This window comes from Cnephaeus nilssonii (genome assembly GCF_951640355.1).
Source record: "Cnephaeus nilssonii genome assembly, chromosome: 4".
NCBI lineage: Eukaryota > Metazoa > Chordata > Mammalia > Chiroptera > Vespertilionidae > Cnephaeus > Cnephaeus nilssonii.
The window spans coordinates 59,107,948-59,133,936 of record NC_137075.1 but is presented as its reverse complement, the minus strand read 5'-3'; the positions used below and the strand labels follow the sequence as shown (position 1 = coordinate 59,133,936).

General features: G+C 37.9%; 1 protein-coding gene and 1 pseudogene across 3 annotated transcripts in view; one reads left to right on the top strand and one right to left on the bottom strand.

The window, feature by feature from the left end:
* MINDY2 (MINDY lysine 48 deubiquitinase 2) overlaps positions 1 to 25,989 on the bottom strand; it is a 65,527-nt gene that overhangs the window by 10,908 nt on the left and 28,630 nt on the right. For both annotated transcript variants that reach the window (XM_079769369.1, XM_079769370.1), the window contains exons 4-6: positions 23,423 to 23,581; positions 18,126 to 18,228; positions 8,815 to 8,957 (exon numbers count right to left, since the gene is read on the bottom strand). In XM_079769369.1, coding sequence (XP_079625495.1) covers positions 8,815 to 8,957; positions 18,126 to 18,228; positions 23,423 to 23,581 — 405 coding nt within the window. The remainder of the gene's footprint in view (positions 1 to 8,814; positions 8,958 to 18,125; positions 18,229 to 23,422; positions 23,582 to 25,989) is intronic.
* Positions 12,388 to 14,865, top strand: LOC307098511 (TATA-box-binding protein-like; annotated as a pseudogene). The gene has a single exon. The product of its transcript is annotated as a TATA-box-binding protein-like (transcript).

Here is a 25,989-nt window from a genome sequence, read left to right as displayed (position 1 = left end):
CTGAATTAAATCTAGCTGGCTTTGAATATAGTTTATAATTGGTACACTATAGTATAATGAGAAATTATACTATAATTTGAGGAGCTACTGGCATGTTCAACAAGTAAATGACTTACAAATAGCCTTGGGTGGGTTATAATCTCATTTCACAAAATTGAAAAATACTATACAAGTTCCTGAAAATACAACAGGTACTAAGTAAGACACAGTCACAACAAAATGATATCACTTTGCCTATAGTCATAATCCAATATGACTAACCCAATCCATATCAATTTTTCCTTTCTCTGTACCAACAGTACTTTATACCTATTTCTATTATAGCACTGAATCACACTATACCATAATTGTGTTTTCCTGCCTTATTCCCCAGACTATATGTTTTAATTTCTATATCTCTAGCCCTTAGTGTACTGTACTCATAAACTTTATTGAATCAATCAATGAACTCATATTTATAGTCACTACCAAAGAATTTAGCATTGATCTTTAATTTTTCATATGTATCAGTTCTGATTCCAATCATGTGTGTCACTAGTATACACATAAGGATTGTGAGCCATTTTTCTTCAGATTTGCCAAAGATATGACTTTCATTTACCTGTTGAAAGTTCCCACTGGTTAATACGTATTTATTACTGCACAAAACCATACTTTGCATGTTCTCTCTTATCATCAGAATCCTACCTAATAATAGACAAATATGCAAATTGACCGCACCTTCGCTATGCCCAAGCCACGCCCACCAGCCAAGCCACGCCCACCAACCAATCAGGAAGAGTATGCAAATTACCCCAACAAAGATGGCGGCTAATTTGCATATCAAGACAGCATAGAAAGAAGCCAAGGGATGCTGAAGGGAACAAAGCTGGGGAGAAGCAAGCAAGCGGGGGGGGGGGGGGAGGAGGAGAAGGGAGGAGCGGAGGCGGGGCCGGGGGAGAAGGAAGGAGAGCGGGGCGGGCTGGCGGAGAAGGCGGGCCGGGGGACAAGGGAGGACCGGAGGCGGGGCGGGGTAGAATGCAGCAGGAAACCCTATTGCAGGATTTTTCCTGCAACGGGAACGCTAGTTAATCTTAATAAGTAAGAATAAGAAATTCCTTTAAAGAGGTTGGTGGTGTGGGTAGAGAAATTACTAAATTAATTCTAAAGCTTTAAAAATGAAGTAATTACTTTTAAACATTTATTATGTGTCCAACACTGTGGGACATAGCTCTTCCTAAAGTACAAACTCTTTCCTGTGTTCTTGCAGTTACATTCTAGAGTTTGCTGTAGATAGCGATTAATTTATAGTCATTGAAATTACTATAATAACATCGAAAGTATTTATAAAGAAAAACATTTTGATATAAAGTTTAAAGACATTGTTTTAAGCAAAAATTAAGTCCAGATTCATACTTCAAAAAAAAAAAAATCAGGTATGTTTCAATTCACCAAATATTTAAATGCTCATCATATGCTCAGCACTATGCTAAGTGCTTGAGGATTCATATCATAGGAAGTAATGATCCTACCTTAGTCAGGTATTAGGTGCCCCTTTTACATGATTTAGTAGAAACCTGCTCTTACCACGATCATAGCACTTTATACAATGAATTGTAGTTGCCTGCTTACTTACTCATCTCTCTGAATATATTTCAAGCTCCTTGAGAGCCAGAGCCATGGTCATCATTATCTAACCTATTTTTAAGGGTCTACCTTGTCCTATGATAATTTAAGAGAAAAAAGTAAAAGTTCTTTCCAGCCAATTTTCTACTGAATAGATCTGACCTTTCTCTTTATACTTATCACAATACATTTCAACATCCCATTATATTACACAATATTTAGGCTTTATAATTTAGTTTATGTAGATCATATAATGATTGGCTGTGTGCTAGGAGAACCATAATCTTATAATTTTTTTTCCAAATGACACTTTAGGGTGGGTAATTTCTAGGAGGATTTCCCTTAAAGCTGTTATCATACAGCACATATGAATATTTATACACTTTTATCTAAAAGGGTATCCCATTCCTGGTATAACTGACCTGTCTTCTCAAGGACCATCAGCCTCAATTTCTTCCTCTTTTAGATCTTGACATTTATCGAAAAGGTCTGTAACTGGTCCACTGCCAACAATGCTGATTATTACTCAACAGTACCTTTATATAATTGCAGTGTAGAATAGCAAAGTATGTATTAGTACAGTACTGAACAGTTTAGGCCCATTTTTCCCGAGAGTCTACAGATAAATTATCATCAAGAATACTTTTTGCGTTTATACCCAATCACTTTTGCTGCATTATCTAGTCAAAGCTTTCTTTTCTAAGCTTTGAATCTTCCTTCTAATCTCACTTACCAGTCTCTAAAATACTAATTTCATAAAAAATAATACAGAAAGCATGTATTAAATTCTTAATTTATTAACGTATAAAATGTATAAATTATATAAAAATGATAAAGAAATGACATTAAATAATTTTTATCATTTTATAAAATAGGCAATTGGATAACAAAAGAAAACTGGTAATATAATCATAAACTAGTTGTATACAGGGTATGAATAACATGGTGAGAATATCACCTTATTTATAAATTGATAAAATAAAACTTGGTAAATGTAATAAAAAATTAAGTAATTCCAGCCTTTAAGATATGGAGAAAAGCACTGCCTGAATATTTTTGGATAACTAGTTTGTACTGAAATTACTAATACTTTTGAACTTTAGTTTTCTTTTCCCATAAAGTGATAGAGACATTAAGATCTGAAAATCTCTAAGATATTTTATAAACTGAAAGATGAATATTACTCCTACTTAACAAACATAAATCTCATCCACAAATACATCTACCCAGAGAGGCAAAGCTGTTGAGAATGTGGGCCTGAAGTCAGGTTGGGGCTGCTTACAAGCTGAATGGTCTTGGGCAAGTTAACTTAAGAGCCTGTAAGCCTGTTCTTTCAGCTATAAAGTAATAAGGGAGTAATAATATTCACATCTCATAGGGGAGTTGTGCAAATTAAATAAGATAATGAATATAAAGTGGTTAGCACAATGCAAGGCACTTGGTACTTAATAAATAAAAGGTATTATATTCATAAATATCACCTAAAATTATCTCAGTTTCTGTATCTATCTCCTTCTCCTGTCTCCTATTTGAGAGAAAAAGATAAATCTCTTGGCCTGTACTGTGGAATTTACCACTTTCCCTATTCTTTTTCCACATTTCTCTATCCACTGTCCCCATAAAAAAAAAAATTAAAAGGAAGTGACAACTTTTAAAAAAGTATATATTTTTATTGATTTCAGAGAGGAATGGAGAGGAAGAGAGAGATAGAAACATCAATGATAAGAGAGAATCATTGATTGGCTGCCTCCTGCAAGTCCCACACTGGGGATAGAGCCAGAAACCTGGGCATGTGCCCTGACCGGAAATAGAACCATGACCTCCTGGTTCATAGGTTGATGCTCAATCACTGAGCCACACTGCCTGGGCAAAAGTAACAATTTTTGATGCATCTACTACCTTTTAAAAATAACAAAATTAAATAAGTATTTATTTAAATGTAGTCTCCTGTGGAAAACAAAATTCCCACTATAGTCTTAGTCAAAGAAGAAAGAGAATGGGCAAATTTATTTCTTTAACATGGCTTTAGTACTTCTCTAGAATTGTTTCTTCTCCTAAACTACTCTTCACTTCTAATCTCTAAATGGAAAGTAAAAAAGCAAACAAACAAAAGCCAACCTCAAAAACCCTTGTTTAGAATATACTCCAGAGAGATGTCAGTAATTTGAAACCAACTGGTAGAGGAAACAATTATGACATGGATATAAGTTGATACTTTATAAAAGAATGATCAAGATGGAGACATGTCATTATATATACCAAAGACCTAGAAACTAGGTGATCTGGACAAGGGCCAAGGAATCTTACTTGAGAGCAAGCAGAAAGTACTGGAGAAGTGGAGGAGGATCATAAAAATAAAACAGGATAACTAGATCTTGGAGATAGAATAATTAGTCATGATCATATGAGAAGCAAAACAATGTTTCTAGGAAAAAAGTAATTTATTTAAAACTCACTTTTATATGGTCAAGTTTCCTGCCTGTATAAAAAGTCATCTTACCATCTAGGACCAGAGGAACGGCCCTGAGAACATCTGTTCTCTCAGTAGGGTCTCCTCCTGCTGCTTTCAGATACTAATCTAGTTATGCTGATGAAAAGCACACAACTTCATAGTATAACACACTCAGTGTGGTTTTGCCATGACGATCTGTCCAATTCAATTGTATAAGATTAGGTGGAAGTAATGGAGCAAGGTAACAAAGTGGTAGTAGAAATTGGAGATATGTGTATTTGCTGCCAATGGACAGGAGAGGGATGAACAGTTTAATCAAGGATTAAGGAGAGTGCTGCCGAAACCGGTTTGGCTCAGTGGATAGAGCATCGGCCTGCGGACTCAAGGGTCCCAGGTTCGATTCTGGTCAAGGGCATGTACCTTGGTTGCGGGCACATCCCCAGTAGGGGGTGTGCAGGAGGCAGCTGATCGATGTCTCTCTCTCATCGATGTTTCTAACTCTCTATCCCTCTCTCTTCCTCTCTGTAAAAAATCAATAAAATGTATTAAAAAAAAATGAAAAAGGAGAGTGCTATTACAACTAATAACAAGAGCTGGACTTGATTACTTTGCTAGTAATAGAGGAAACAGCAGAGGTACTTGCCCAGAGTTTAGGAATAGTAAACCACAAAACTAGGAATGATCAGAGGACTTTTCAATAGGAAGTCAATTAGTATCTGTGGTCAGAGAAAATGTCATGAGAATCTGTGCAATCAAAACCCAGGTCATATTGTGTTAGACAGTTGGAAAATGTGAAGTTGATTGGTAGATATTATACGGGGGGTGGGTAGGGAGGATCAATTTGATCAACACATCCATTGTGACTCTGTAATGGCAAAAGGCCTAATAAAAAGTCTATGGAGCCCCGCTGGTGTGGCTCAGTTGATTGAGCATTGTCCCATGCACCAAGAGGTTGCTGGTTCGATTCCCGGTCAGGGCATCTGATATGATATGATATGATATGGGTACCAGAAAGCATAAAGATGCTTTTTTCAAATTCTAATACAAATAAGCTCCACTAATCCTATATAATAAAAGCCAGCCAAGGAAGGTGCCAGTGGGCAGAGGGGTGATCGGGGGCAGGGCCTGCCACTTGCCGGCCCCCCGATTAGCTCCCCGGTTGCTTCCTGCAGAGGGAGGCCAGACTACATCAGTGGGATATCCCCCCAAGGGCTCCCAGACTGTGAGAGGGCGCAGGCCAGGCTGAAGGACTGCCCCTCCCACAGTGCACGAATTTTCGTGCACCGGGCCTCTAGTAAAATAGTAAGTTTGTAGATATTTATGACTGATTGTCAATTTATTATTTTAGGCCCCTAGTTACAGACACCATTTATCAGTAGTAGAAAGAATTCTATACAGCTAGGCTGGAGTAGCTCTCAGCTGGTTGGGCATCTTCTCATGCACCAAAAGATGGCTGGTGTGATTCCCAGTCAGGGCACATGCCTGGGTTGTGGGTTTAATCTTTGGTCGGGGCCTGTGCAGAGGACAGCCAAATGATGTTTCTCTTTCACATCAATATATTTCTCTCCCTTCTTCTCTCTAAGCATGCCCTCAGGTGAGGATTAAAAAATATTCTATCCAGATATTAAATTTATTTTATTGTTGAAAGTATATCTGAATTCTATGGAATGAACTATGTTTATACCACAGGTGTTTCAAGAGTTCACAGGGACAGAAAGATGGGAAGTAAAGTGATCATTAAATATGAATGCATAAAATGACCCTAAAATCTTCAAAAGTGCAATGTTAAAAGGCATTATTGAAGATCTAATGGAGTATTAAATGTAGGCTTACCTTATTTGAAAAAGCAGCTTTCTACTTTTTTTCTTACTTGTATCATTATTAGATCACAGATTCCCTGGCCCTCAAGTTTATAAACAACTACAAAAACTCAAACAACCCCCAGGAATCAGTAGTAGAGAATAATTGTTTTCATGTTTAACAGGTTTAACAGAACAGGGGAACAATTTTCCATCATATTTCCTTAGTCAGCAAATGAATACCATTTTGTTTTTATTTTTTAAAATATATTTTTATTGATTTCAGTGAGGAAGAGATAGGGAGAGAGAGATAGAAACATCAATGAGAGAGAATCACTGATAGGCTGCCTCCTGCACGCTCCACACTGGGGATTGAGCCTGCAACCCAGGCATGTGCCCTTGACTGGAATCAAACCACAGGCCAACACTCTATCCACTGAGCCAAACCAGCTAGGGCTTGATACCATTTTGAAGAAACCCCTTCCTAAATTTTATTAAGTATTCCTTTAGGGCTTCTAGTTCTACAGCAACCGCCAAAGAAGTGTAGATTTTATTGTAAATCCAATTAATTAGTCACTAGATCAATGAGGAGGGAAAGTGTTTCTGACTCTTCTCAACAAGGTACTCACTGGGTACTCTGCCAGAAGTAGAGCAGTATCTTATTTAAAAACCGTTAGGATTGGAATTATAGTTCTTTTTTTTTTTTTAAACTATATTGTTGAGAGGATTATAGATTTCCCCCTTAGCCCCCCCCCCACTCCCCCTTCTACCAGGTTCCTGCCCCACCCCAGGTCCAATAGGAATGTAGGAAATAAGATGGAGAAGATTATAATGGGGGCATAAATAAATAGCCTAAAGGCCCATAAGATCCCTGGAAAACACAAGATTTACATCATATTAAAATGGAGTTAATTCACCAAATGTAATGCATTGTCCTTGATTAGAGCCTGGTTTGAACAAACTGACCATAAAACTACATGGGGACAAATGGGAAATCTGAATATGGACTGGGTATTAGATTATATTAAAAATTATAGTTAATTTTGTTAGATGCAACAAGGGTACTGTGATTTATTTGAATGGAAAATGTTCTTGTTTAGAGATGTATATTGAAATATAAGCAAAAAGATGAAAATAGTATCATGTCAAAATTGTTAAAAAAAAGATGAGTATAATAGGTACACATTAAATTAGTCTTGTTACTTTTCTGTAAATTTGCAATTTTTCACAAAAAGTAAAAAAAAAAAAAAACCCACAAAAAAACCCCTCAATAAACAGTGTTACTATTTCAGCTTGGTGTCAATATAGTAAACAATGGCATTTCCCCTAGTGACTGGCCACCAGGATAGTTGTTCCCACTTATCCCTTCTATATAAATAAGATCACCTTAGTGAAGAATAGTATTTTATTTGCTCTAGACAATATTTATAAATTTGGACAATATCAGCATGTTCATAATACCATCATGTCCCTGAATTTCTTTGCTCTTCTACTCTTTGTTGCACCCACTTACAAAGTCCCAAATCTAGAATAACAAACTAGCCACCTTCTCCATGAATGTACTCTGGCAGATACTCCTGCAAAAAAAATTACACAAGTAATAATTACCATTCCCAACAATGTCTGGTGATTCTTCTTAATTTCTCTTGTTACAGCTTTCTCCCACATGCTATAAAGACTACTTCAAACTTTCCTTCTATGAAACCAAACCCACTCCTATTCAGTCTCAGTAAATGATCTTGCCTTCCACATAACAAACAAAAGCATTCAAAGTAACTTCCTCTGCTTCCTGCCATCAAATCTGTAAATCTCCCTGTAGCTATACTCATAGTCTTATTTTTTCCCTCCTTTACAGTGAAGAGGTCTTTTTTTTTTTTTTTTTAAATTGATTTCAGAGAGGAAGGGACAGGGAGATATAGATAGAAACATCAATGATGAGAGAGAATCATTGATCCGCTGCCTCCTGCACGCCCCACACTGGGGATTGAGTCTGAAACCTGAGCATGAGCCCTTGACTGGAATCGAACCTGGGACCCTCCAGTGCGCAGGCTGAACACTCTATCTACTGAGCCAAACCAGCTAGGGCTGAAGAAGTCTTTTTTAAAACAAGGCCAATCTCCTTCACCTGTGAACATTCCTATCCTTTTGCACTCTCTTAGGAGCCTCCTAACATCAAATACCTCTCTCCTGAATCCTTATCCTTTCTCTATTGAGTCCTTCATATTTAGACATGATTAAGTCTCTCATATTAAAAAGTAAAAAACACTTTCTGGATTCCAATACAGCTATGAGCTATTATTTCTCTGCACCTTCCCAAACTGTTTCAAAGAGGTGCTTAATCTGTTTCTAGTTCCTGACATCCCAAGCACTTATTAACCAATTCAAATTGCGTTTTTCCTGCTGCCACCATTCTCTAAGATACCAATGAAATCCAGATTGCCAATGGACTCTTCTCCAGTATTCTCCCACCAGCATTTAATAACTGAGATCTCCATTCTTCTTGATACACTATCTCCCTGTTGGCTTACATGATGCTATATTCTTTATATTTTCCTTTTATTCTTTTCTTTCTTAGTCTCCTTTGCTAGTTCATACTCCTCCAGCTAATCATTAAATGTTGGCACTCCTCAAATCTGTCCTAGGCCCCCTCTTTTAGTCTCATGCCATATTTTTCTTGTAAATCTCCTCCTATGCCAAAATTACTATTTGTACACAAAAATTATCCCAGTCTTGAACCATTTTCCCAACATTTCCACTTGAAGCAATGCCTCAGATGCCTCTGAAGTAACAATTAAGTAGCTAATCCATTCTATCCTAAAAAAGTATTTAATAATTACCTTCATAATTTGCTGGTTAAGGAATATTATGCTAAATTTTTTAATTTTGAAGCAGATAAGACATTTCTAAATCAAGTTCTTTTAATTTCAAATAACAATTAAAGTTATTTCTATATCATACCTTGTATTTGGTCATGGTGCTAAAATGATTATTCCGAAAGAACACACAAAGTTCTCCTTCCTGGACCGTTGAAGTTAGTTCACATAATCCATGGTATGTCAGTTGAGTGGCTGTGTTATTTAGAAACTGCTCAGCTACAAAGCCTATGGAACCAACACAAAATATTAGATGGAAGAATAATTTCAAAATTAAAAAGTTTTTCTATTTACATTGTGTTATAAGTATAAAGAAAGGCCAGTCAGATTAAAACTTCTCCTACAATAACATGATGGCCCCAAATTGGAGATTCTACCTTTTTATTTTAGAAGATGTGTCTATAGACATCCCCATCCTAAAGAAAAGTTACATGAAATTATTTTTATTAATTAATGTATTTATACTTCACCTACTTCCAAAAAGGATTTCAGGCAGCTTGCAACAAAACACATACAGTAAAACTAAAACCCACTAAAACAAGTAATGCAAGAATTAGCAATTTAAAAAGTGCATAGGAGCCCAGCCAGTGTGGCTCAGTGGTTGAGCATCGACATATGAACCAGGTCATGGTTCGATTCCCGGTCAGGGCACATGCCTGGGTTGCAGGCTCGATTCCCATGTGAAGCGTGCAGGAGGCAGCCAATCAATGACTCTCTCTTATCGACTAGAGGCCTGGTGCACGAATTCGTGCACAGGTGGGATCCCTCTGGGTGGCCTGCAGGGATCGGGCCAAAACCCACAGTCCAATGCTGCCTGCAGCTCCTACCTGCTGCTCCTGCTCATCCTGGCCCCACTGTACCTGCCGGGGCTCATGCCCATTCAGTCCCAATCGGGAGAGGCTCGCGCTGCCACAGCAGCGCTTGCCAGCCACGATCCCTGTGTCTGGTGCCTTCCCAAGGGGAGTGGTCAGTGGGATTGGGCTGAAACTGGCTCTCCGACATCCCCTGAGGGGTCCCGGATTGTGAGAGTGTGCAGGCCAGGCTGAGGGACCCCCCTCCCTGGTGGTCAGTGCATGTCATAGTGAGCGGTTGAGCAGCCTTAGCAAATCATTAGCATATTACACTTTGATTGGTTATTCAGGTGTTCTGCTGTTCGATCTATTTGCATATTACCCTTTTATTATATAGGATGTTTCTATCCCTCTCTCTGAAATCAATAAAAAAATATTTAAAAAAAAGGAGTAAAATATCTATGTCAACAGCTCCTTCCCCAATGATAGGTTTTTAGAAATTAAAAGTAGTCTTAACAAATTGAGTTGCTTAAGATTTTAATAAAAGTCCCAGATAACTTGAAATTCACAAACTGCTCAATTCTTGCCTTAAAACTAAAAGTAGGCATAAAACTGAAGAGAAAACAGTGGGTAACTTATGCCATTTTATCCTAATCTCCTCCAAAATATGCCACTCTATATCTATCTATCTATCTATCTATCTATCTATCTATCTATCTATCTATCTATCTATCCATCCATCCATCCATCCATCTATATCAAGTTCAGAAATAGAAGTGATCTCTTTGTTTTCAAAACATAATGAAATACACAAAAGTTTTCTGTGGTTTAATTTAAAAGACATGTAGAGTTGATCCTTGCTAATGGCCAAATTTGCCTACTAGCTAAAATTTATTAACTCCAAAATCAATACTTGCTGTGCACTTGCAGGGTCATTCCTGGATACGTGCAAAGCTGCAAAAAATTGAGTCACCAAACATGCACATTCCCCACTGAGATCAAACAAGGCAACACTAAGCCTTGTTTCAGCTCTCATATTGTGAACAAGTGTCCTTTTCACAGTCTATGGAGTGCCACATTCTTCACATTTTTGTGCTTTTGGTGGAGTGATTTTTACTGTGTAAAATGGCCCCCGAATGTAACACTGGAGTGCTCGCTGGTGTTCCTAAGTGCACAAAGTCTGTGATGTGCCTACGAAGAATATACAAATTTTTGTAGCTTTGTCCAGGTGAGTTATAGTGCTGTTTGCCATGCATTTAATGTTACTGAATCAACCATATATATTGAATAAGATGTCTCTAAACAGAAATGCACATAAAACAAGGTTATGAATTTATCAGTTGATGAAAAGCTTGTGACTAAAGGCTCACAGGAACCTAATCTTGTGTTTCCCGTAGGAGCAATGGTTTAGTATTCACTAATTCAGTGTTCATAGCAACTTTATAGAACAGCGATTTTCAACTGGTGTGCTCAAGAAATTTTAAAACATGCAATATCTGCTCTGGCCAGTGTCGCTCAGCGGTTAGAGTGTCGGCCTGTGCAAGAGATGCAGGCTTGATTGCCAGCCAAGGGCATGTACCTGGGTTACCCCCAGTCGGGACGCATGCTGGAGGCATGTGTCTCTCTCACATCGATGTTTCTCTTTCTCTCTCCGTCTTTCTCTCTCTCTCTCTCCTCCTCCCTTCCTCCCTTCCACTCTCTCTGAAAAAAAAAGAAAAGGGGCAATAGGAAAAATATCCTCAGGTGAGGATTAACAAAAACAAAACAAAAACATGCAATACCTGATTATTTAATCAGGGGCACTAATCTCTTTTCCCTTAGATTGTCAAATAAAAAAAATGATAACAGCCAACACAATAGCCGTCCAGTATGAATGAATGAAAATTAGATTGGCAAAAAAAATATTTTTGGCGTGCTACAGAATTTTAGCAATTAGTTTATACGTGCCATGAGATGAAAAAGACTGAAATTCGCTTTTACAGAACATAATTACTGGGAATAATGAGAATCAACTGTATACATATTTTAAAAGCCTGTATTTCTCTTCTTCCTTTCATTCCCTTACTGAAGAAGAAAAGTCTCAGAAACAATAGGGGGGGAAGAGAGTGCTCTAAAACAGCAGTCGCCAACCTTTTGGATCTCATGGACCACCAGTAGTCCACAGACCAACAGTTGGCGACCACTGCTCTAAAAAGTTTTATAAGTGAGCAGAGAGGTGCAAATATAGGGTGTTCATACACTGACACCTCAACAAGAAACTGAAAATAAACTTGGAAGGGCCAAGACAGCTGTAGAGTATAAGTTTATTCCACTTACTCTCCATCCCTCACCCTTATTGTCAAGCTACACCAAGTCAAGCTGCAAAGTGGTTGTAAAAAGTTATCAATATATCACACTATTCCAAAGAATTGTGTAAGATAGGAGGGGAAATGCAAATTGTTATACAGAAGGCCACAGCCAAAGGAAATTTATAGCACATTTGCAAATTCTGAGGTTTATACATTTAGAAATTGTCAACCCCCTCGATTACTATTATTACTTTGCTAAGTAATAAACTACTGAGTAGAATGGTTATGTTATATACTAAAGCACTTAATATTAGATAACATTTTAAAAGTAAGTAGAATGCCTGTGCTGAGAGGTACCACTGCTGCGTTACCAAACCCTTCCTTCCGAAAGAGGTTTCTAAATGGGCCTCCAACACCTTACTCACCCAGTGTGCTCTCTACAAATCCTTCAAGAAGACACAAAAATTCAATGGAAATACAGCACATTCTCTCTGAAAAATTCAACACTAGAAAGGTCTTTCTGAACTTCTTTCTATAGAACAGGACCAAGGCTCAGAGAGAAGAACTTTCTCCAGGACAAAATTACTTATGGGAAAGACTGAAACCCAGGAGACTTGTTGGTATTAAGTTTAAAAATTTAGTGCTTATGCCCTGGCTGGTGTGGCTGTTAATTGGGCATCGTCCCATGCACCAAAAATGCACATACCCGGTTGCAGGTTTGATCCCAGTCAGGGTGCATGTGGAGGCAGCCAATTGGTATTTCTCTCTCACATCAATGGTTCTTTCTCTCTCTCTCCATTTCTCTTTCAAAATAATAATAATAATAATAATAATAATAATAATAATAATAAATGCAAACTGAATTGTATTTCTTCCCAAACCATAAAGCAGGGTAATATGGACCTATAGAGAGCAATGTTTCCTAATTCTTCTACCAACTCTTAGTGTGATTTTAGTGGAATATTCAAAAACCTAATCTAGTTTCAACTTTTCATAACTAATTAAACAAAATCTGGCAAACAATTCTAAGCATTATATAGCAGTTTATTTATCTGCATTGCTTCAAATGACAAATAGTTTATTTGCAAAATTTAAATTAAATTTCAATTTATTATTAATGATAATAAAGTAGAGCAAAAATTAATATAATGGTAACAATAAGGTAATATCACTGAAAATAAATTTAAATTAAAAATTATTTTCCTGAGAGGGGTCAGGAAGGGTTGCCATGGCGCGTGCCCGGGCCGCCGGCCATGTGACTAGTCCTTCCAGGGTGGGTGCTGCTGTCCACAGTGACTCCAGAGCAGCCTCACTTGGTTGGTCTGAAGATAACCCTGGGAGCTGAGGAAGTTGCTTAGAAGTTCTGCTGGGGATGCTCTGGGGAAGACTGGCCGCCAAGGCAGCTCCAATGCAAAGGTCGCCATGGATCAGAACAATAGCATGCCACCCTACACTCAAGTCCTGGCCTCCCCTCAGGGCTCATGACTCCTGGAATCCCTAGCTTTAGCCCAATGATGCCGTATGGCACAGGGCTGACTCCACAGCCCATTCAGAACACCAACAGTCTGTCCATTCTGGAGGAGCAGCAAGGACAGCAGCAGCAGCCAACGGCCCAGCAGGTGACTCTGGAGCCTTAGGACAGACATTCATCTCTTCCACTCACAGACTCTTACGACTGCAGCCAAGCCGGGCATCATGACCCTGTACCCTTTACCCATAACCCCCACCACACAGTCCTCTGAGAGCTCAAAGATCATGCCACAGCTGCAAAATATTGTATCCACAGTGAATCTTGGTTATAAACTTGACCTAAAGACCATTGCACTTCGTGCCTGAAATACTGCATATAATTCCAAGTGGTTTGCTACTGTGATCATGAGAATAAGGGAGCCCCGGACCACAGCCCTGATCTTTAATTCTGGGAAGATGGTGTGCACCAGCGCCAGGAATGAAGACGGGTCCAGACTAGCAGGAAGAAAGTATGCCACAGTTGTGCAGAAGTTAGGTTTCCCAGCCAAGTTTTTGAACTTCAAGATACAGAACATGGTATGGAGATGCAATGTGAAGTTCCCCATAAGGTTAGAAGCCCTCATGCTGACCCACCAACAGTTCAGTAGTTATGAGCCAGAATTATTTCCTGGTTTAATCTACAGGATGATCAAATCCAGAATTGTTCTCCTTATTTTTGTTTCGGGAAAAGTTGTATTAACAGGTGCTAAAGTCAGAGCAGAAATTTATGAAGCCTTTGAAAACATCTACTCTATCCTCAAGGATTTCGGGAAGACAACGTAATGGCTGTTTTTCCCTCCCACCCACTAGTTTTAAAAACACATCAGTTTTGGTACATTTAAACGGTGGTGTTGAGGGTAGCCTGGGTCTGTGTGGATTGCAGCCTGCACATGCGCCTGTCTTACTGTAGTGGCTGTACCGTGCTGACCATCTATTTAGATTTTAAACTCCTACTGCTGTTGACAAGTTGGTTTAAGAAACAAAACTCTGGCCAGGGGGTAGGGGAGGCTGGGGGAATGTCAATGGGGGAAATAAGGAGATATATGTACTACTATTTATAATACTTTAAACAATAAAATTAAATTAAAGAAATAAAAGAAACAAAACTTTGGTGTTAAAGCCACCTCTACAATTGACTGGACTTTTAATTTTGTTTGCTTTCTTCCTCCTAAACCACAGGTTTTATATTTCTACCAAAAATTAAAAACGTTTTTTAAAACTGCTGTTTTTCTAATTTGTAAGTCTAGGATTTATTTTTGTGCCAGACACATTCCGCCTTCTCATAATTGCAGGACAGAACAGATGTATTAATGAACACGAACGGCTGTAAATATTTCTCTTCTCAGTACTCTGTACAATAAATGCTGTTTATAAAAGTGTTAGGTTGATGTTATAAATGATGAATTTTAAGATGTAATCATACTGTTTTTAAATAAGCCAAGTTTTCTTTTACCTTACTACCTATTTTTGTTCCTTTTTGCCTAATTTTAGTGTCCCTCTTTTTAACTTCACATCCTTTAAGGCACTCATTACTTTCATCCTCTCTAATAGCTCTTTAGTAATAAAGGAAAATAATTTGATAAACTAATTTAGTATTGAATTTCTGAAACTAAGAGATATTTTCAAACACTAATGTCAGGAAAATAATTTTTTTGTGTGTGGGTTCAGGAATTATATCTAAAATATAATCACCTTTTGGATATTTTATTGATTCAAAAGGAAAGTTACAGTTGTAGGCCAAATAGAAAAGAGAGCAAACTACTACTTCAGTAGAAAATTATACCCAAGAAAATATGATGAAGAAAATAATGGAGGGAAGCTAATTGCTACATTATAAGTAAAAATGTCTATTGTGGCCTCTTCTTTTATATATTAGAGGCCCAATGCATGAAATTCGTGCAAGAGTAGGTCTTCCTTCCCCTGCTGCTGGCACTGGCTTCCTTCTGGCACCCGGGACCCTGGCTTCCCTCGCAGCCCCAGCTTCATCAGAAGGTTGTGCGGAAGGACGTCCGGTGTAATTAGCATATTACATTTTTATTATAGATTTCTTAGTGCCTTATACAAGTAACCATTGGAGTTAAACAATTATTTCAAGTAGACTACACACTTGTAGTTTCTTATAAATAAAAACTAGTTTAGTTTTTTAATTATAGTGAATTCTATATATAATTATTCCTTGATATGGGAATCTGATATGTAGAATTTCATCACTACAAAATGTATATAACAAGAATTTAATCAATTCTGGTATATATTACCCAAAAATTCTATACCATTAAAGAAGATAATTCCTTCCTTGTTTTTAACAAGATGTTCTTCTCAAGTTATCAACACAATATAAATTAGCTATTGTTTTTCATTATCCTGGGAAATTAATGTCAGAGAAATAATAATAATAATAATAATAATAATAATAATAATTATTATTATTATTATTATTATTATAGTTGTAACATCAGGTTGAGAAAAAGGAGAAGTGAAAAAGGCACTGGGGCTTTTGTTGCTGTTGTGCATTTGTTGTGTATAGAGCTTGGGTAAGTTCTAGTGAGAGAAAATATTTGTGTGTTTTTTTTTAATATTTTATTGTCATTTATTGATTTGTCTTCTGTTTCTTTCTTTTTTTCTTAATCCTTACCCGAAGATATTTTTCCATTGATTTTTAGAGAGAGTGGAAGAGAGAGGGAAAGACAGTGAGAAATATAGATGTGAGAGAAACACATTGATTGGTTGCCTGCAACTGAGGTATGTGCCCTTGACTAGAATTGAACCCGGGACTTTTCAGTCCGCAGGCCAATGCTCTACCCACTGAGCCTAACCAGCTAGAGCTAGAGAAAATATATTTTTTAAATATATTTTTTATTGATTTCAAAAAGGAAGGGAGAAAGACAGAGAGACAGAAACATCAATGATGAGAGAGAATCATTGATTGGCTGCCTCCTGCATGTCCCCCACTGTGGGGGATTCGAGCCTACAACCCAGGCATGTGCCCCTAGCCGGAATCGAACCCGGGACCCCTCAGTCCACAGGCTGACGCTCTTCCACTGAGCCAAACCGGCCAACGTGAGAAAATATTTTTAACAAATATTTTGTTGCTTCTCTTCCCCCTAAAATTTAAACTTTGTTCCCTTAGGTTGTAGTGCAAGAGCTGTCATGCAAAACAATGATCAATATCCTTGTATATTTATTTATGTGTTTAATGCAAGTAGAAGACTAAGATAAGCCTCAATTAAAATACTGTGTGTTTTCTTGCTACTTGCCTCTTGCTAAACTTATGGATAATGGAGTAATAAAATTAGTTGGGTTCTGATTAATCAGTATAGTATGGGATTCATGTACATGTCTTCTTTTATATGTTCTCATATACTCTTGTAGTAACTTAGTTTTTATTTATTTTTTTAAAACATAATAGTAATATATATTATAATAATATATACCGTATACTACATGTAAAAGAATTGTGTGTCTAAAAAAATGAAGCTCACTCCCTACTTATGATTTCTCTTCCTTTTGTTTCCCCTACAAACAGAGGAGAATAGCAACCTCAGTATTTGAACATATTTATGAAAAAGTGAGCCCTAACCGGTTTGGCTCAGTGGATAGAGCGTAGGCCTGCAGGCACATCGCCAGTAGGGGGTGTGCAGAAGGCAGCTGACTGATATTTCTCTCTCATTGATGTTTCTAACTCTCTATCCCTCTCCCTTCCTCTCTGTAAACAATCAATAAAATATATTAAAAAAGTAAAATAAAATACTTAAAAAAAAGGTGAAGTAGGTGGTAGGGAAGGTATATCCAAATGCTATGGCTCCGGACAGCATTCTTCTCCTTCCCTTCACTGACTGAAACACAGCTGAAAAATATGAAATTGCTTCTATGGCGACGAATTTAGCAATTTTAATTAGTTAAGGATTAGGATAACTGAATGATCAAAGGCACACTTTGATTAAAAATGTAGCTTTAGCCCTAGCTGGTTTGGCTCAGTGGATAGAGCATCAGCCTGCGGAATAAAAGGTCCTGGGTTTAATTCCAATCAAGGGCACATGCCTGGGTTTCGGGCTCAATCCCCAGTAGGGGGCGTGCAGGAGGCAGCCGATCAATGATTCTCTCTCATCAAGGATGTTTCTATCTCTCCCTCTCCCTTCCTCTCTGAAATCAATAAAAAATACATTAAAAAAAAAAAAAAGAATGGAGTTTTACTATACTATGTTATACTGAAACATAAGGCAGAGCTCTACTAAAATGAACACTGAGTACCATGATACTCAGTCAACTGAAGTGTTCAGAATGAATTATAAGGTTCACGCAGTACTCCCAAATAATAATGATTTTTAAAAAGAGCAATTATCAATTACCCCTGAGTAATGTACCGTATCAAAACTAACAAGAGAGCCCTAATCAAGTTTTGCTCAGTGGATAGAGCATCGGCTTGTGGACCAAAGGGTCCTGGGTTTGATTCCAGTCAAGGGCAGGATCCTCCATGGCCCGGGCAGGAGGCAACCAATTGATGTGTTTCTCTCACATCGACATTTCTCTGTCTTTCCCTCTCTCTAAGAAATCAATGGAAAAATATACTCGGGCGAGGATTTAAAAAAAGCTAACAAGAGATTCCAAAGACCTTTATTAAAATCCAGGCCTCATTGTACAAGTCAAGTGAAAGGTTTCTAGGAAAAACCTTTCACTGGCACTTTTATGAAAAATTACTTAATTACTGTAAGTAGCAACACTTCTGTTTTAAGACATTTGAAAGATGTTAAATTATCAGACAATTTATTTTGCCAAGAATAAGTCAGGTAATAGCAGCACTCACCCACCTTCACTAACCAGCTCACTATTGTCTGACTGCTTACAAGAGATGATCTTCTCCACTAGTTGGTTGTAGCTGCAGTTACCAACAGCTTTTACAATGTCATCAATCTAGAAAACAAATGACTGTCTTACTAATCATGATAAGATTAAACACAATAACAAAGAAACCAATGTCACTCTTTAGGGTTTTATTCTAATACAATACTAAAGATACAAATATTATTTATGAAAAAAATCAACACTAAAATTAACACCCAACTGTTTTCAGTTTTGTTTACAGCTATATTATAAAAAATATTTTTTTAAAAAGAAAGAAAAATATTGCTCAGTTGTATTTTAATTACACAAAAAATAATTAAATGGGCTTATTACATGCAACTTTATTTCTTAAGGTTGTAAAGATGCATTTAAGTGATTAAAATAAAAAATAAACCATTTAAGGAGGAAAAATAAGAAAAGCTCAGTTTATTTTTTCTTTTCTAAAATATAAATATTGTCATTTAAGGCAAGGCAAATATAAAGTTGCTAATTTATGAGATTAAAGTTTTTCCATTTTATTTATTACTAGAGGCCCAATGCACGAAATTTGTGCACTGGAGGGGGGGTCTCCTCAGCCTGGCTGGCGCCCTCTGGCAGTCTGGGAGCTCTTGGGGGATATCCTACTGATGGCTTAGGCCCACTCCCCAGCTGGCAGTCGGACATCCTTAGCACTGCTGCAGAGGCAGGAGAGGCTCCCACCACTGCCGCTGCACTTGCTGGCCATGAGCCTGGATTCTGGCTGAGTAGTGCTCTCCCTGTGTGAGTGCACTGACCACCAGAGGGCAGCTCCTGCATTGAGCATCTGCCCCCTGGGGGTCAGTGCGTGTCATAGCAACAGGTCATTCTCCCATTCAGTCGATTTGCATATTAGCCGTTTATTATATAGAATTTATTTCCAAGTATAGTGAAAATGAGTAGACACAACTAACTTTATTTTCCTGAAGAAAAGTTAATGTATGTTAATCAGGGACAGTATTTGCCTAATGATTCTTATTTAATATTTGTCTTTGGAGGTTCACTAGAAAAGTGAATTCAATGTTTTAAGTTATAGGAATATAAAATTGGGCATCTCTACTCTCTCTCCATTATATTTTGCTTTGGTTATTGAAGAAAAATAGAGTTCTGCTGTCTCAACAACTTATTTTGTTTGCCCTCCCATCCCGAAGATATATGTATAAATTATTTACATGTAGTACTGTGTTAATATAATATATCCATAATAAAACAAGTACAAATTAACCTTTTGCACTCAGATGTCGAGTGTGACTTGACACGGTTAGCATTAGAATAAAGGAATCGAGAAAAAAGCAAGCAAGTGCAAAGGGTTAATACAATGATATAAAAAATAAGAGGGCCAATGTTTTCTTTCACTATCCAAATGATCTTCTTGAATACTTACTCTTTAAATACCTTAAGTCTTAACATATATCTGCACAAGAAATACTCTGGACAGTAGTTTCCAAACTGGGAAGCTTATTAAAAAGATTTAGGCCCTGGCCAGTGTGGTTTAGTTGGTTGAAGTGTCATCTGTGCACTGGAAAGTCACGGGTTTGATTCCAGTTAGGGCACATACCTCGGTCAGGGCTCATGCGAGAGGCAACTGATTGATGTATCTCTCTCACATCAATGTTTCTTTCTCTCCTCCACCCCATCCTCCCTCTCTAAAATTAATTTTTTTAAATTTTTTAATTAATTTTTTAAAAAGATTTAAAAGAATTCCAGGCTCAAGTTGTTTCTCAATTGTCTATTCCACTGCTGGATAGCAAAATTTGAGAACAACTGCTCTGCTATAGGCTATAATTTATTTCTTTTACTAGAAACCCGGTGCACAAATTCGTGCACCAGTGGGGTCCCTAGGCCTGGCCTGCGGGATTGGGCCAAAACCGGCTCTCCAACATCCTCCGAGGGGTCCCGGATTGCGAGAGGGTTTAGGCCACAGGCCGAGGGACCCCACCAGTGCACAATCGGGGCCAGGGAGGGACGCGGGAGGTTGGCCAGCCAGCGAGGAACCGCGGGAGGGCTCCAGGGCATGTCTGGCCCGTCTTGCTCAATCTCAATCAGCTGGACCCAAGCAGCAAGCTAACCTACCAGTCAGAGCGTCTGCCCCCTGATGGTCAGTGCACGTCATAGCGACTGGTCGACCGGCCTACTGTCTGCCCCCTGGTGGTCAATGCACATCATAGGGAGCGGTTGAGCGGCCTTAGCATATCATTAGCATATTACACTTTGATTGGTTGAACGGATGACCAGACACTTAGAATATTAGGCTTTTATTATATAGGATTCCTGCAGAATTCTACCATGTTTTATAAAAGCCTCTTAACCATGCAAGTGGAACTGATGGTTGGTTGAGAAGACCAGTAAATTGAAAAAGTCAAAGCAGTGAATTATGGAAAATGTTACATACATATCTTAAACATTTCATATTAACTAAAAGCACATAAACGTATTCACTTGTCAATCTTTCAATGTAGAGTCAAATAAGGCCTTTTCTTTGAAAGAGGATCTTTTGGCTACAAGTCTAAGTAAAGCACACAAAAGAGTATGACTTCCAGCTTTGATTCATTTAAAATGAAAACTTGAACCCTTAAGAAGCAATTTGAGGGCACAATTCTTTTACATTTTCATTCTTTTTCTTTTTTTAAACACACACACCACACACACACACACACACACACACACACACACACACACGTATATATATATATTTTATTGATTTCAGAGAGGAAGGGAGGAAGGGAGAGGGGATAAAAGATAGAAACATCAATGATGAGAGAGAATCATTGATTGGCTGTCTCCTGCACGCCCCACACTGGGGATCGAGTCTGCAACCCGGGCATGTGCCCTTAACTGGAATCGAACCTGAGGCCCTTCAGTCTGCAGGCCGACACTCTATCCACTGAGCCAAACCAGCTAGGGCTTCATTCTTTTTTTTTTTTTTTAACACTTGTACTGTTTAGAGCATTTCTTTTGTGAGTCAACTTCATTGTCTTTCCAAAGAACCTGAATTTTCAACCCTAAAGAATCCACTAAAATACAACTAGAATAACAAATACCAGATCAATATACAAAAATCAATTGTACTTGTATATACTAACAATGAACAATACATAGGCTGAATCTCTGTATTAATATTTCATTCAATTAATTCATTTGGGTGCCTTTTATATACTACTATATATTAGGTGCTGTCAGAGAAATTGTGCAGATGCAACAGAGAACAAAACAGATGTTCTATGCTTTCATAAAGTTTATATTCTGGAGCAAACACAAACAATAAACCAAATAGTCACATATATAATATGCTAGGTAGTTGTATGCAACTGTTCTTTTTCATTGTTCTATAATATTTCATCTTTTGATGGCTACTAGGTTGTTTTCAGTTGGGGCTACAACAAATAATAATTACGAATATTCTTGTACATTTATCCTGTTCCACATATCAAGAATTTCTCTAGGACACGCATTTCCAAATTTCTGAGTATTAGGATATCCTATCCTCAACTTTACTAGATAACTTCAAACTGCTTTCCAAGGTATACAGCCAATTCACATTCTTTTCAGCAGAAAATGAGAATACAACGTACATCTTCTCCAACATTTAGTATTGTCAGACTTTTAGATGTTAGCCATCCTGATGTGTGTAGAGTGGTATCTCATTTTGGTTTTAATTTGCATTTCCTGGATGGCTAGTTTATATGTTCACTGGCCACTTGTATATCCATTCTTGTGAAATGCCTGTTAAAATCATTTGCTCCTTTTTTTACTGCATGGCCTACATTTAAAAAAGTACCTGTAGGAGCACTTTACTGGTATACTTTCTGGATATTCATCCTAATGTAAGTTGCGATCATCTTCTACTCTGTGGCTTACGTTTACATTCTCTTTGGAATTTCTTTAGACAAATACAAATTCTCAATTTTAATGTACTCATGTTCCACCTATGTTCTTCATAGTTAATACATTTGTGTCTCGTTTTAGAACCTTTTCTTATCATTAATGTTAAAACATATTCTCAAATTATATAATTTTATTTTTTACAGTTAAAAGATAAGTGCACATGGAATACAATTTTATGGTGTGATTTGGAGGAAATAATTTCATTTTTTCTAATTGGCTATCTAATTAGAAATTTGAATTGGCTATCAAACTGGCTAACTATTTACATATCTAATTGTCTTAGCACCTTTTATTGAAAGGACTACCTTTCCCCCATTACCTTACAGTGCCCTAATTCTGTCTATATATTCAAAGTCTTTCTTAACTACAATCTTTAAAATATTTTGCATCTGGAAGAGCAAGTCCTTCCTACTTATTCTGCTTCAAGAATATCTTGGCTTTGCCCTAGCTGGTGAGGCTCAGTTGTTTGAGCGTTGTCCATGCACCAAATGGTTGCTGGTTCAATTCCCTCTCAGGGCATAAGACCAGTTGTGGGCTTGATCCCCAGTAGGGGGTGTGCAGGAGGTAGCTGATCCATGTTTCTCTCTCACATTGGTATTTCTCTATCTTTCTGTCCTTCTCCTTTCTTCTCTCTCTAAAATCAATAAAAACATACTTTTTGTTTTTTAAAGACTATCTTGGCTTCTATTCCTAGATCTTTGTATTTCCATATAAATTTCACATTCTAAAACTACTCCCACAAATCTGCTGGGATTTTGTTTGAGATTGTATTAAAACTATAACTTAAAGAGAAATGGCATCTCTATAAATTCAGTCTTAAAATCTAAATTTTCATTTGTTTAAAAAGAATGTATAGTCAGGTTCATAAAAAAACAAGTAAAGCCTAGCTGCTATGGCCCTAATTGAGGCCCCTAACTCCCTGAAGAGATACTCAGAAGTCTTGGGCTTGGGCAGGTTTAGCAGTCCGGAGGACTGCTTCCTTAACCTCTCAATTTGGCTCATTCCAGGTAAAAACAAAAATATAAGTATCAGCCCTAGCCGGTTTGGTTCAGAGGATAGAACATTGGCCTGTGTACTGAAAGGTCCCAGATTCGATTCTAATCAAGGGCACATGCCCAGGTTGTGGGCTCGAACCCAAGTGTGGGGCATGCAGGAGGCAGCTGATCAATGATTCTCTCATCATTGATGTTTCTATCTCTCTCTCCCTCTTCCTTCCTCTCTGATAAAAAAAATAAATAAATAAAAATTAAAAATTAAAAAACTCTTAAAGAAAGTATCAGAAAATATAAATCTAAATTAATTTGCCAAAGTAATAATATTTTTAGTAAATTTGTGTTTAGATAATTTAAAATTTTCTACTTACCTGAGGGTCCACTAACCACCCATGGTATAAAGGAATATCAAGAAGATCAAATACTATGCATTCTGGTGTATATTCAAACACTCGAACACCAGTGAATTTCACATTTACATCCAAGCCTGTCTGTAGTTTGTGCAAGACTGCCATAGCATCACTCATATTCTGAAAATAGAAAAGGAAAGGGTAACAATAAGAAAAAGGAAATAGCAATAAAGAAGATATTTAAATGCAAGGACATTTCCTTCCAATTTTCCATTTCTGATTTTTATTAAGTATGTACTATGTGCCAGACATCAATCTGAGTTCTAAATATATAATATGATCTCACTCATATATAGAATCTAATGAACAAAATAAACTGATGTACAAAATAGATCCAAAGACATAGAAGCAAGAACAGACTGTCAAATCTCAGAGGGAAAACGGTGGTGAGTGGGTGGGTGGGAAGAGATCAACCAAAGAACTGGTAGGCATATATGTATAACCCATGGACACAGACAATAATGTGGTGAAGGCCTGGGGTGGGGGTAGGGTGAGCTAGATAGGGTCAATGGGGAAAAAAAGGGACATATGTAATACTTTCAACAATAAAGATTAAAAAACAATTTATGTATATAGAATAGACAAAATTCCTCATCTCATGAACTAATGCTATTGCGAGAGACAAATATATTCTATATATATAAAAGGCTAAGTGATAGACCGTCCATCCGTCTGACCAACCGGTGCATATGACACCCACTGGTAGTTTAAAAATAAGCGCTGACTTATGCATGCCTGATACATATAAAGCTCTCGCTGGTGCCAATCGCACACGTGTTTTAATTTTTTAAAAATAAATATTTATTGTTCAGATTATTACAGTTGTTCCTCTTTTCTCCCCCCATAGCTCCCCTCCACCCAGCTCCCACCCCAACCTCTGCCCTACACCCCCCCCCCAACTGTCCTCATCCATAGGTGTATGATTTTTATCTAGTCTCTTTCCGCACCCCCCACACCCCTCACACCCCCTTTCCTCCAAGGATTGTCAGTCCACTCCCTTTCTATGCCCCTGATTCTATTATATTCACCAGTTTATTCTGTTCATCAGATTTTTTATTGACTTGATTTTTAGATTCAATTGTTGATAGATATGTATTTGTTGTTCATAATTTTTATCTTTACCTTTTTCTTCTTCTTCCTCTTCTTAAAGAATACCTTTCAGCATTTCATAATACTGGTTTGGCGGTGATGAACTCCTTTAGCTTTTTCTTATCTGTGAAGCTCTTTATCTGACCTTCAATTCTGAATGATAGCTTTGCTGGGTAGAGTAATCTTGGTTGTAGGTTCTTGCTATTCATCACTTTGAATAATTCTTGCCACTCCCGTCTGGCCTGCATAGTTTCTGTTGAGAAATCAGCTGACAATCGTATGGGTGCTCCCTAGTAGCTGTTTTTCTCTTGCTGCTTTTAATATTCTCTTTGTCTTTTGCCCTTGGCATTTTAATTATGATGTGTCTTGGTGTGGTCCTCTTTGGATTCCTTTTGTTTGGGGTTCTCTGCGCTTCCTGGACTTGTAAGTCTATTTTTTTCACCAGGTGGGGGAAGTTTTCTGTCATTATTTCTTCAAATAAGTTTTCAATATCTTGCTCTCTCTCTTCTTCTGGCACCCCCATAATTCAGATGTTGGTACGCTTGAAGTTGTTCCAGAGGCTCCTTACACTATCTTCATATTTTTGGATTCTTTTTTCTTTTCGCTTTTCTGGTTGGGTGTTTTTTGCTTCTTTGTATTTCAAATCTTTGATTTGATTCTTGCGATCCTCTAGTCTGCTGTTGGATCTCTGTATATTATTCTTTATTTCAGTCAGTGTATGCTTAATTTCTAGTTGGTCCTTTTTCATATCCTCGAGGGTCTCACTAAATTTATCGGCGGTTTCTAGAAAATTCTTGAGTAACCTTATAACCGTGGTTTTGAACTCTATATCCAGTAGTTTGCTTCCCTCCATTTCTTTCATTTGTGACCTGTTTCTTTGTCTCCACATTTTGGCTGCTTCCCTGTGTTGACAGAGTGGCTTTGTGTGCTAGGTGTCCTATAGGGCCCAGTGGCTCGGCCTCCCCAGTTACCTGAGGTGGACACTCTTGGTGCACCCCTTTGTGGGCTGTGTGCACAGTCTTGTAGTTAAGCCTTGATTGTTGTTGGTATCACTGGGAGGAATTGACCTCCAGGCCAACTGGCTGTAAGGATCAGCTGTGTCTACGATGGGAGAACTTCTGTGCTGGAGACACCCTTATGAGGCAAGACTTGCTTCAGTGGGGCTTTGGCACTCACGGAGTCTGCCCCCTGAGTGTGTCCCTTATGGATCTGAGGAGTTGTAATCTGGATGGTCCCACTCTGACCACTGGGTACACTGGCTCTTGGATCTCCAAGGAGGTGCTAATTTAGCCTCTGTCTGAGGCCACCCAGCAGGAGCTACAGAGAGATCTGCAGATTCCTCTTCTTTGTTTGGGGTTTGGAGGTGCCCAGATGAAGCCCAGCTGTGAAGCAATGCAAGCTGCTGTGGGGCCTTGGGCCTTCTTTTGGATGTTCTGGGT